Source organism: Ambystoma mexicanum, chromosome 4p, assembly GCF_040938575.1.
Source record: "Ambystoma mexicanum isolate Mex_15411 chromosome 4p, UKY_AmexF1_1, whole genome shotgun sequence".
In the NCBI taxonomy this organism is placed as follows: Eukaryota; Metazoa; Chordata; class Amphibia; order Caudata; family Ambystomatidae; genus Ambystoma; species Ambystoma mexicanum.
The window spans coordinates 618,908,062-618,921,855 of record NC_090927.1 but is presented as its reverse complement, the minus strand read 5'-3'; the positions used below and the strand labels follow the sequence as shown (position 1 = coordinate 618,921,855).

General features: G+C 38.7%; 1 protein-coding gene across 7 annotated transcripts in view; it reads left to right on the top strand.

Annotated features, from left to right (window-relative positions):
• KHDRBS2 (KH RNA binding domain containing, signal transduction associated 2) overlaps positions 1 to 13,794 on the top strand; it is a 2,055,883-nt gene that overhangs the window by 175,617 nt on the left and 1,866,472 nt on the right. For 5 of the 7 annotated variants that reach the window (XR_011260414.1, XR_011260412.1, XR_011260413.1 and 2 more), the window contains exon 2: positions 1,172 to 1,309. The exons of the other annotated variants lie outside the window; for them this stretch is intronic. Coding sequence is in view for 1 of the 5 variants with exons in the window: in XM_069606187.1 (XP_069462288.1) it covers positions 1,172 to 1,309 (138 nt within the window). In the remaining 4 variants the exon portion in view is untranslated. The remainder of the gene's footprint in view (positions 1 to 1,171; positions 1,310 to 13,794) is intronic. 7 annotated transcript variants of the gene reach the window in all.

Genomic DNA, 13,794 nt, shown 5'->3' with positions numbered 1-13,794 from the left:
GCCTTTTTATATACATACATCTTCTTTGGTAGTTGTAGGCTTCCTTGGGGATCCTCCCGCTGCAGATTGTGAGCACGTACAATAATAACACCTTCAGTGGTCCTCTGAGACAGCTAGGGGTCTGCAAAGGAATTGTGAATTCTACCATTCCTGTTGTCTTGGATATTAAGAGTGGTGTTTGATATGGTGGTGCGGGAGCGGTTCATGAAGCATGCTACACCCCCACTACATCTGTTTACTAAATCCACAGGCTGTCTGGAGACCAACTGGTCACACAAAGAAATGTCTTTCTTAGGAAGTGACTGTACATGAGTCAATGTTAAGGTGAGTCCTATATGTATGTGTGATATGTACAAGGCACCTTGAAACGTACACAGTTGGTACCTACACATCTAAACACTATATGAGTGATACTTTGAATCCAACACTTGAGGAAACGTGTTGGTAGCAGGAATATCAGAATGATTATACACGTATTATGTCAGCACTCAGTGGCAATACAGAAAGTGTTGAGTGCTAAAGACAATCTCCATGTCTATTGTTATTGAACATGTTCCCTGCACACATCAAGTTCCCCAAGGGCATATTTAACCTACGACTTACCTTATTACCACCTGAACCGTTATTATCATCAGTGCCATCAGTGGCCTTAGTTTTTTAATTAGATGCTCCACTTGTCCCTCAAATGTAATTAAACTCTACTTAGATCTGCAGCTCTTTGGAGGGCTGAACAAACTGACCCATCTGATGTCCTGCTTCTGCCATGTTGCTGCCTGCTCTTTCTTTACTATTTCACTTACTGTCGAGGTACTATCATACAAATACAATGATCGCCAGTCGAACATTTGTGGACTTCAGTGCCATATATGCTGAAACATCTGGACTTCAATGCGTATGGTAATGGAGGATGCCTAACATGTGGGCCATTCATTGCATTCAACCTTTATCAGCACATCAAGAATGACATGGCTCAGTTCATAACACTTGTTGAGCACTGGCAATGAGTACCATTTCTCTCACATGAAATGATGAAAATGGACATAATGTCATCTTCTGCCATTGAGATAGTCATTGATGGGCCTTCTTTCATCAGTGGTGGGATGGTAAATGGTGAGCGTTGGCATTGCTCACAGATTTTTAACAACTCCCTCCTCCTTTTCTATCTCCTCAGTCTCTGAATGCGAGGAAGCTAATGGCAGTGATGATATGGCACAGGCTTCACCCCGGCACTGGGAGATATGCTCAGGCTCTTCGCCTACCAGTCCTGCACCATTGGAAGACATGAATGGCTCTGAGTGCAGCAAAACTGGTGAGTAAGACTGGCCCTGAAGAACTTTGTCCAGCTCAGTATTTCACTATTCATTCACAGCAGGCCATTGCATTTGTAGTGTGGGAAGGACACCCTGCCCACACTACAGTTACAACAATAGCTATATCGACATTCTTTCCATCTCAAAGAGGTTTCTGGAACCAAGGTAATACCAGTGGTTTCCTTTTTCAAAAGGCATGCAAACCATTTATCTTCTTTTAGTTCTAAATTTCCTGAAAGGTTATGGAGATCCAGTTAAGATACATTCTACTGGAAAGGCTACATCATTTCATAGTCATAATGAACACACCTTTTACGTTCTACCAAGTTCAACATGTGTGCTACACTTAAGCACACATTCATTCCATACTCCCTTTACTGGGGGTTGTTCAGGCATAATTTCTCTGTGGTTGCCACTTTCATCTTCAACTGTACACTTGCCAATTCTTCCCCTCTACTGCCCACTTCCATTCACTATAATTATTAGTCATTATTCCACTGAGGGGAGTTTGTGCCAGAATGAAATTGTAAAACTACAAGGGTTCTTAAACCTAGATATACAAATTGTCTAAATACCAGCAGACATTTTACACTTCATGAGTGAATCTATGTTAAAATGTAATCACCCAGAGACAATCAGCGAATAGCGGGCTCTTATCAACAGTGAAATGGTCAAACAAAAGTCCCTCAAATTGAACCTGATTTCTGAATTAAATTGAATTAAATACTATGATGAGCTATGTAATCTGCGATCATGGTAAGTACTTTGGGGTGTGTAGGGTATTTTGTGGAGATTTGGGGCCTGACGGTATTTTATTACCGCCGAAAAATAACTTAGCAATAATCACTCTTTGTATTCAGATTTGGCCATGTGCAACAATAATAAAATGGACATGCATTATTTCAGCACCCAGACCTGCATATTTGGTATACGTGGTTGGTGGTATTTTGGTGAGCATAATTCCCTTGTTTTATTTGTGGCCCCAATGTCCAGAATCCCTTATCTTTGCTTAGATTTTTCGTGTGATCACTAGAGAGACCTCAGACCTACATTTTAGGAATACCACATTTTTCAGTGATAGTGTTGGTGTGCCACCATGGGCAAACTCACTGACTTATTTACGACAGAGAGCTATATATGGTAGTCTTGTGGTAATTTCCACTACCTTATATACGGTAGGGAGCTATGTTCAGAGAGTCTCTCTTCCCGTTGGCTCATGTACCTCCAACAAGCTATGCTACAGTCACTCACAATTATTCATACTGATTCTGACATGCACACATCTGTCTTAAAATGACCATTGCACTGTTTAAAAATCTCCCCACATCATCGGCATTGTAATGGTAAATAGTAAATACACCACCCGTCTGTTTTCAAATATTTTTCTGTATTATAAAAGTTGCATTTAAACACGATCTCATTCTTTACAGAAATAAATAAAATGGTACAGTAAAAGCATTGTCTATGACACACTGCAAAGAGCGTGGCGGAGAACAGAACTCAAATTGCAACATTGGTATTTGATTAAGACACGCACAGGAATCCCCTTTCCTACACTGACTGCATATTTTCGTGCACACACGGCTCCCACGCTTATGTAATTACCTTATCTGTTCAGAGTTTTCTTCAGCTGTTCTCCTTCGGAATGTGGTTCCCTTGAAGATTAACCCCAGTAAAAGGATCGCCTTTCCTTTTCAAACCGGGGTCATTGCCTGGAATTCTCAGCTTTTGCAGATAGGAATGCCTCCAACCAGGAAAAGGTCTTCCTCCCAGCTCTGCCAAATCTTGACTGTAGCAGGACGCAGGAATCTGCATTCAGTCAGGAGTCCCACAGCCAGGTCTTCTCCCCAGTAGTGCAGAAAAATGTCTGCCTGTCTTTTTCCCTGATACTGCCCACTAAAACTTTCATCTCAGCCCTCTGTATGACGTGTCCCAATGAAATCCATCATCTCTCATCCTCCTACTCTCAACAATAGCTTCGCTTATGCATTTGCAATTGTTGCAAATCTGACTTCCTTCTTCCTGCAGTTACTGTGCACAAAAACACGGAGAAGCAGGCAGAGAAGAGAAGAAAAAAAATCTGCACACACATTTAAATGGCTTTCAGAGTATGCCTAATTCTGCAGTGGAGAACACATTTTATTAGTGGGTTATGTTAAATAAGGTTTTATTAGTCAGGTTAATGGTTAATAGGTTAGCTGTTAATTTTCAAATGTGTCTCTCGCACCATAGGCATTTCAGGTGAAAAATAGTGTGCATTTTTAAATGAGCACGTGTGCTTTTAACTGTAAAAATAGATTTGCATCTTATATGTTAAAATCGTTTTTGACTGAATAGCCTGTCTTTCCTTGTTAATCTGGTAACACATATAGCAATGCACCGCACCCTTGTGGTGGTGCTGCGAAAAAAATTGCTACCTGTGTAGTAGTGCTGTAATCTGTGCTGTTTGCTACCTGTGTAGTAGTGCTGTACTCTGTACTGTAACACGCCAAATATCCTTACAGGTGCAAGGGTATCATCTGCACCCAGGGTCTTAGAAATAATTCCAAGACTTTGCAAGTGAAAGGGCCGCATGGGTTATTTAACAATGCACCGAAAGGCTCAACCTACAGCTTGGCTATCAATATTAACTATTCTGTTTCACCAGATAATGACATCTCAATTCTTACCTCTTGGTGTCTATCATTTATTGTACCTAGCTTTAATAAAGGATATGGGTACAATCCTGGGCATTATAGAGCCCTTGCATTACTAGATGTCAGTAAGTTATTAGACACCTCACATTTGAAATAATTAGAGGGTTAGAAACTAAAGTACTAAATACTAAGATGGTTCAAACTAGTTTCAAGAGACACATTGGGACTTCCTTGAACAGGCTTGTCATGTCTTGTTTACAGGGACAGGCCTGGCGGAAGCTGGCTTTGCCATTGTATGCAGCCTGCACACATTTGTCGGCTGCATTTGACTGCATGAATGACTCTTTTCTGTGGAAGAAATGTGTGAGTTGGGGGACACCAGATGACCTGTTGAACATACTCCTTGTCTTTTTTCCAAATATTAAAATCCAGTTCAGATAGTACAGTAGTGGTAGTATGCTGTCAGCAATAAAACCATATTGTGGGCTAAGAAAGGGATGTGTTTTGCCTCCCTCAATGTTTAATTTATTTATGTATATATGACACCCTATCTGGGCCAAATTAGATTCAATTGGCTCATATACACAGATGATATTGGATATTTTGGACTTCACACCATATGACTTCAACAAACAATTGACACATTTCAATCTTATAGTTCTAATAAGAACTAAGCTAAACATGCTGAAATGTCAGAAATTATAACGTTTTCAACATCAAAATAGGTGTATCCAGTTGTAAGGAACTTGATATAATTAAATTTGAAAACATTTGATGTATGTAGGTCTTTCCTTTTTTATTAGACATGACAATGAAGTGGGTCACTTGAGATGAACCGAAGAAAGTACTGTTTTCACTCCAGATGAAACAAATCAAAGTCAAGCAAGGTTTGCTTTTCTATTTTCAGGTAATTCATTTCTACATGGTAAAGATGGTTTCTTGCACAGTATTGGGTTAGAAATCCATCAATTAGGGAGTTGTCAGTTGTTAAACAGGTTTCACAGTATATTTTGGACATCACTTTTGGCTCTTCCCAATTGTGTTCCAACCACAAACATTTGATTTGTACTTGGATTAGTGTCCTTAAAGGACTTGATACAATGGAGGTTGTTACTAATGTATGCAAAGATTTAGAAGCCACCCTTTGTCAATTGTTGTATTTTGATTTGCAACATGGGTGACTCAGAAATTAATCAAAGCGGTAAATGATTTTACTATAAAATGTAAAGGTGTGAGTTTTTATCATGGGTTCTTACATCCATAACCATTATGAGGAATATTTTAAAGGTGAAAAAAAGAAAGCTGAGGTTTTATGATTGGACCCTTGCAAAACGATCAGCCTAAGGTTATATTTTGGGAGGTTGCCCTTAAGGAAAAAAGGTTAGGGGTTATATCTAACTATCTCAGGGAATTCCCAAACCCGAAATGGAGAACCACTTTTATGCAGTGGTCGAAGTGTACAAAAAGAAGTAGTGGAGCTATGTTCCCTACTGGTCTGCACCGCTCTCCGCAAACCCCATCGACACACCCCCTCCCATGCACAATATAAACCCCCAAATGCATGTGCCTGCAGTTTAAGGGAATGTTCAGTGCACTGCACTGAAAGTGCAAGTTTCAACTGCTTCCTACACTTTTATTTTAAAACGAAACCGTCCCAGAACGGTTTCTTTTTAAAATAAAAGTATAGGAATGGTAAAACTTAATTAAAAGAAGTAGAGGAGCACCGCTCCCAACCGCTCCCGCCCACTTCGACCACTGCTTTTATGAGGTTTATTCATACTCACTTCATGATTCACAAGGCTTTAGGATTCAGAAATAGTAAAGATAGAGTTGATTGCCTGTGTCAGTTTTGCCATGGCCCAGTGCAAATTGAAACCTTGTTACCATTGTATGAATTTTAATGAAGATCCAACTATTTTAACAGCTTTGTATACAATCGGGTTCTTTGTCTTCTATAGATTTTTGCAACACCATTTTATTAGGTAATCAGATTGTTCTAACATTGGTGACTATCAGATAATTACCCTCCTGAAAGTAGGTTCTTGTACTTTGGTAATTCTGAATTGGCGCTTTTCTGAATTGTCTTTTTAGTTTGAAACTTGATCATGTTTCCCCTGATAACTGCAACATGCTGTAATGCATTTGTTTTGTATCTTGCTTCTAGTTTTGCATATTTGTATATATTTTGTATGTAAGGTTTGTTTTAAAGCATCACACAAAATAAAACAATAAAATAAATTCCACATGTTTCTATTACATGGGCAGCACTATAGCAATGGTGTCTGCTCTGCATACAAACCTGAATCAAACAAAAACATTGGACCTCATTATACGTTTGGCAATAGCCTTGCCGGTAAAACCGGCAGGCTGCCGCCAAACTTGCACATTTTTCAGGCCCCTGGCAATGGGGAAATACAGGGCCATTAAAACCCTGGTGGACCCTGTATTTCCCCATTGCCAGGGGCCGGAATCTTTTACTCCCCATTTCCATTTGAGCCCTATAGCCCTATATGGGAATATGGTGGCCGGTAGCACCGGCACCATTCAGAATGTTGCTGGTGCTACTGGTAGTGTCTGCTTGCGGGTGCCGGTACCCCCGCCAGATCAGACCTGGCGGGCGGGTAGGCACCCGCAAGCTTACCGGTACCGTTGTTATCAGACCGGCAAACTTGTAATGAGGCCCATTGTATTGATACATTTATACATATTGTTCTTACACTTCTTTAAAAAGACAGCCATGTTGTCACTCACTATACATATCATCCATTTATTCTAACAAAATTAACATTTTGTTCCTCCTTTTTCTCACTTCCTGTCCCTCTTGCATTCCTCCACTTTCCCCCTTGGCCATACTTATTGCATCCAGACAATGGGTGGATATCGGGTGAGTTTAAAGCAGGAGATTAATACAGTTAGATGGTAGACAGATTATAATGACTTTAACACTTTGAAAGCAACTTCCCATTATCAATGGCTACTCACCAGTAAATGTTCTACTCAATGTTACAATATGACGGCCACTTGAAACCAATGTCCTATTATGGGTGCCTATTCAAACGATATAGGTAGAAAGAAACAAAATGCAAAGAGAAGGAAACATTACTTTTGCGTCCTTAATGCTTCTACTGCAACCACTAATTGCAGAATCCTGTGGTAGCTATCCTTCATGCCCTCCTTACAACTAATGTAATGATTTTAATGCCACAAATAAAAAGGCATTGGCACTAGATTAAGGATGCATATGGTGTGGGGGCATGTGGAGAAAAGAGGGAAGGTGAGAGAAAGAAAGTGAGAGACAGCTGGAGAGTGAAAGGGAGAGGAATAGAGAAACACGAGTAGAGAAGAGAGAGCAAGTGTGAGAAAAGGAGAGACACATAACATATCTACAACAAATACTGGCATATATATTGGCTGGAGGCTATCCCAGATGCAGGGCTATTTAAGACACAGGCCCACTCATGTGTGAACTATGCAAAATACCAGTCACCTTAGGGATACTAAAATGTGAAATACCACAAGTCCTGCACTATTTTTTCTTGATTTTCTTTGTCATAAGCAAAGCCACTTTTGTTGTTCTCTAGCCTATTTTTCGAGTGAACATGCACCATTTATTCAAACAAAACGTTTGAAGTTGGTTATCAGCAACAACATATGTTTATTCAATATTTGGCTGGGTTTAACAACAATAATATGTGGGTTTATCTCAGAGTACAAGGCTTTTATGTTAAATATAATGGGCTACATTGTGACCAGTTGATATCAAAATCTCTATTCCTACGAATAAACCATGTCTGTATCACTACATATATTAATCATCCCCTCCTCCAGAGCAACCACCTTCTTCACATTGACTCATCTTGAGGTATTTACTTTCAAATGACATCTTTGATTCTTCAACTTCTATTGTATACATTATCTACATATCCTGCAAGCACTGCTTTAGTGTTCATATAGACATGTGTTGTCCAACTCCAGGTTTCGAGGGCCGGATCCATGCCGGGTTTTCAGGATACTCCTCATTAATATTCATGAGGGAAATGTGCATAACATGATTCTAAATGTAAGCACATTTTTCATCAAGAATATTAATGAGGGATATCCTGGAAACCCATCAGGATTCAGGTACTTGAGGCCCAGAGTTGTACAACCCTGATATAGACCATAATGGCATTATTAAAAGCTTCACGTTGTAGGACATCATTTACGTATAGATTTGTCTATTTAGTCACTAATATCACCAGTATAATACGAATTCTACAATTCTCTCGCATAAAGGAATATTTTTGAAATTTGGGGACAAATTAAATATGAATTTGTAGAACAACAATAAATACACTCATGAACATTTTGCTAAACCTTCTATATAGGTTCATGAAGAACCTTGCCAAATGATCAAGTTACATTAATTATGAAATATCTTTAGTGAATAAACATGCAAAGAAACCTGCTAAAAGAAAGATTCTGCAATGCGCATTGCATGCTTGGCACATCCAGATTTTGCATTAACAGTCTGTTTACTGGTCTGTCTCATTTTATAGTTTATGGTCACATTCCAAACCACATTCACCACTTAGTTATGAGGTATATAATATATTTAACAAGGAATAGAGGTGAACACATCTAGCACTGCGCTCAACAATATTCTATTTACTAGTGGATACATATCCTCCTGCTGTTGTGCTCTCAGTACACTGTCTCCTGTCTCCAATGTAAGTATTATTTAAATGTAATATGTGTTCTAATTGAACTGCACTAAAGTTCAGTGCATCAAGTGGGAAGAACTAATTATTATAGCTAAAATTAAGTAATGTACTTGATACCCAAATATTGTGATGATGAGATTTAATCAGCTGTTGATCATGATTGAACAATTTAAGATAATATTGAATAGAAGTCTCTACCAGAGGAATGAAGATGCTAGAACCGACGCAACTGGATACTCTTTTCCCGATCCATCAATAAAGGGAATGTGATATTGCCCATGGGTGTTAAATATATTGTTGGATAACAGATGGAAGATACAAAAGAGGAAGAAATGGGGAGACCCAACAAGAACAACTTGGTTGAAAGTATACTCATATTATAACACCTCTAACACACCAAAACAGTTATCCAAACAGATAAAGTATGCCTGATTTGTTATCAAGGTCCACCCAATCTGCTACACGTGCTTAGGTTGTTGTCACAAACTAAAGCGTTATTCAAGAAAGTTAGTTTTCATTTAAGAATATGATGCTATTCCTCAGATTTCTCTAATAGGGTCACATTTTGATTCTACGTTTAGTTCCAAATAAACCACGACAGACTTAAAAGTGTGTTTTGCAAACTTTGCTTATTATTCAAAAGTGGCTAATAATGAAAGATCCCACAATCCCTGAGGAAGGAATTGTTGCAGAGTACTAGATACAAACTGATTGTGATACTGATGTCTGAAAAGCTGATTCAAGTTAAATGGATAGGAAAAATGTGAATGATAAATAATACAATTCCCTTTCTCCCTGCTCTCTTCTGTGCTGGTGGGTCTGCTTGTTAAATGTTGATTTGAATGATTGGTAATTATGGATGCACTTAGTTTAAATCTAGGGAATAGGATTCAAAATGAATTCCACAGGTCAAATTTCATAAACCGTTAACCGTACAAACTGGCAGCAATTTGGCATGTACCCTTTTATTTGATGGCTTTTACTGTGCCTTGGGTATATTTTTACTAGATTCTGGAACCTTGAATTTTATAAAGGAATCTACTAAAATCTTCTAATGAACATTTATGGATAGGAAACTTTTCTTGCCATCGTAAGTGTGTTCAAATATATCTGCCATTGATATTTGATGCATTCAACGTGATGGTGCATTTGCGTTAATATATCAAGGCAAGATGTTGTTTTACCTCTAATGCATATTGCATATTTTTTTTTACAATGAATAGAGATTTGGTAACTTTTTAAAATGTATTTGAGATTACAGCATTTGCTACATTGCTATTCGTATAATGAGTTTTCATAATTGCTGTATGCTATGTCATCATATTGTGGACATTCTTTGTATGATAGCATTTGTAAAAAGTACCATTTTTAAATGACAAATAACGATTGTCAAATCTTACCCGAGCACCAGAAAAAAGGCTATGACATCACAGTCCACTTGATAGTTTGAGGTCTGTAATGAAACCTCAAGAAAAAGAAAAAAGATGACCAAGAAACGACTTGATTTTAAATTAATACCGGCTAAGCTTTGAAAACCATGTCACACATTAGACAATCCACTCTAAACCATGCAGGTGCCCCAACTCATAGATTCATGGTGTCAGCACACACACCTGAGTGATCCTCCTTAATGTGCTTGTTAATGAATGTCCAATCAGCAATCACCATAAAGATATTCTCATCATTACATGTAATGGGTGATACATAGTTTTAGATGAAGAATGCTGTACTGATCCTTCCTTTTGCAAATGCAAACATGGAAGTAGATTTACCTCAAGCGAAGATTACACAATTTTGAAGACATATTAAGATGTGGAATTGCAGAGTTTATGATAGCATTAGGGCAGAAGAATCATTCCTTATATTTTGATACTAAATCAATAGCAAATGATTTAGAGCGAGTCATTGTCCAGTAGCATACAATGTAACGATTAAAGCATTGTAAAAGACAAATTAAGACATGGAAATGCATGCATTATATATGGGATAAAGTATTCTTAACTGTACGATATAAGGATATTGCAAGTCATTGAGGAATTCCGTGACCAAATAGAGGAGCTAAGCCAAAAGCTGAGTTCATTTATACAGTCATGGAACTCTGAGGTGACTTGCAAAAATCATTTTCAAGTACAGCACAGTGTATTTTGTTCCTTATAATACATGGACACACACTGTGATCTCTGTTACTACATGGCCTCATTCTTAATCTATTGTAAGACATCTTCTATTCGTTGTCCCATGTAATTCATGTAGAATTTGTTTGGATTTGAAAAAATCTAGCATGCAGATTGTAAGGTGTTGCAGAAAAATAGTTTTAGCAGTTAGATAAAAATAATTTTAAAACGTTTTCATTTTTTGCTTTAAAAAGAGTAAAACCTTCTTGAGTCTCGCTTGCATGTTAAATTCAAGGAGTTTACAAATTAAACAACTTATCATAAACAGTTCCTTATCAATTACTGTGTGTAAACTTTCACAGAAAACTATTTCACAAGCACGAAATTAGAAAAGCGTGTCAGTGCAGCAGTGACAGCTGATGTCCTGATCTGTGCTGAATCAAGCACAAGGCATTGTGACGCCACCACTGAAGCGTAATATCTGATTACACTTCAGTTGTGATGTCATTTATTTTTAAACATCAGTGGTCATGTTACAAATAGCCTGTAAAAATAACATTTTTTCCAGATTGTTCTGTGGATTATCTGTCAATTGTATAACATGATTGCTACCAAAGCCACAAAAGCCCACACATTTGCCTGTTATTATTCCATAATTTATCCACATCCATGACCTGCTCAAAACATCTTGCACTGTGCTCAATGACATGAAAAGTCCTCTTTTGAAAATGATCTTAATAGTCCATTTGGCGTTGTTTTGTGTTACCTTCATGTTAAATCAAAACGTACCCCATTCTGATGTACTCAAATTGTTCCTTTTTACTTCCTCATGTCCTGTGTAGAATGTGCACCTGTATTTTCCATTTCTGATGCAAGTGTGGCGTCAGGAGTAGTGTATGATGGTGTTACAGTTATGCTTCCTTTAGTAATGGTTGAAGCGCAACACAACAAAAAAAACTCTTTAACCAACGTTTGCTTCATTGCATGTAAAAAAAAAAGTTAAATGAAATAGCATGCCTCCAGAAGTAGTTACTGTGGATGCCTTTAGCTATACCCAATGGCTACTTTGATGGGGAATAGTCACAACCCCCGGTACCCTTGCCAAGATTTCAGGCTACCAATAGCTCCATGTATCTGGTCCACCATCTGGGGTGGCATTGAGCAGAGGACATTTAATGACAGAGGTCATGGTGGGTTTGCTCTATATCACTATCCCTAAAGATATGGTCTGTGGTTTCGAGCTAGGTCTGAGGGTTCCAGTCAGTGATGAAACCTTCGCATATATTCTCTACTCTAAGGAGAGTTATTGGATTTCAGAGGGCTGGAAAATTACACGCCATTCTTCAAATAGGCAATCCTGTAAAGCCTGAATAAATTTGTGAATGGGGAGTTTACAGATAGGGACTGAAATTTGACCCCATGGCTCTCTGAAAATTCCCATGAGTCAAGATATGACAATGGACAGTTATGCATGACACAAGCAAAAACAATCTTCAGCTTTTGGGGATAGAGGCCAGCTTCTTGGCAATGAAACGGAAAAAGAAAGTGTGAAGAGTATTGGATGCATATTATTTGGAACGTTTCATGCAGATTTGTTGCATGTTGATGAAGGTTATAAGCATCTCAAAATGTCCTCCTCCAATGTGGAGTCTTACTTACAACTAACAAAGGCCGTAATAGTAGCTTTCCCGGAATTTTGTCCCATATGTGTCTCTTAATTATGGTGAGGGTGAGGTGGCTATCACTCACTGTGGGCTCCCCAAACTGCAGTGACCTCAAGGAACACTAAGTAACTGGCATAGAGCTATCCCTTGGCCAATGGCAGTCAAATGAATTGTACCTTGTAGAACCCTTTTAAGTGCACGCACATGCATACACACACACACACACACACACACACACACAATCACAGACACAGACACACACAGGACAAAGTGGAATGAAATCCAATATGGTCTGCAGAGAGTGGAGTTAAAATATTCTCAAACGGCATATGCCATGTTTAGGGGATCACACCCTTCTTACCACATGGATGAGATTTGTGATATTCAAAAAGAAGATACGTAAAACAGGCGTCTACACCACAACGGCAGGGCAAGAAAAACCAAATATATATATCAAAAAAATCACATTAAAAGGTATTTCTATTATTAAATCTGTAGAGTCAAAGCTCCTAAAATGATCAATTTACATAAAAATCAAACCACAATATATAAAACATGTAAAACATACGCTTCACAAAACACAAGGAAAACAAATGCTGTGGGTTAATTGTTGTAGTTATTGCAACATGTCTCCGTCTGAAATTTCACACTGGAGTAGTTTACAAATTCTAAAGTGCAATTGATATATTTTTCTAAAACCCAGAGTGGAGTTAAAGCATGAACCTCTCCTTCCTTTAGTAAGTCCATGACCCCCTTCAACTGCCCACCAGGCACAGAAAAAGTGATGACTCTCGTCATTCAAGAAGTTTTGCTATTGGTATACTTCCCATCCCGACCTATATTCTATACTTGTCAAAGATGTTTTTTCTTTAAATGATTTGAAAAATCAAGGAAACGTCCTGCTTTTCAAGTGAAAGACATTACCTTGTTACACATATCATTACATTAACACCAATTAGTACACGGCATACGATGTGTTGCGCCCTCCCATCCACTGAGCAGGATTGAAACAGGGTCCTTACCACACATGGAAAGTCCCTGCTCCAAGCCTCCTTGGAGCGGGAGGTCTCCATCTTCCCTCAAAGGGAATCAGGTAAGTGCACTCCCCACAACCCCTTGCCCCCACCCCACCCTACTTTTACACATATGTAAGGCCCTCTCCCCCACCCCATTTACATTCTGATGCATTGTTCCTCACTGGGCTGGAATCAGTACTGCTCCCGGAACATCTCTGGGATGTGATTAGCCGGCACGCAAAGGGAGAAGGGACTATGTGTAGTCCCTTCTCCCGGGACTATGTGTAGTCCCTTCTCCCGTTTTCATGGTGCCCATTTTGTTTATTTTTTCCCATTCATTTCAATGGCCGC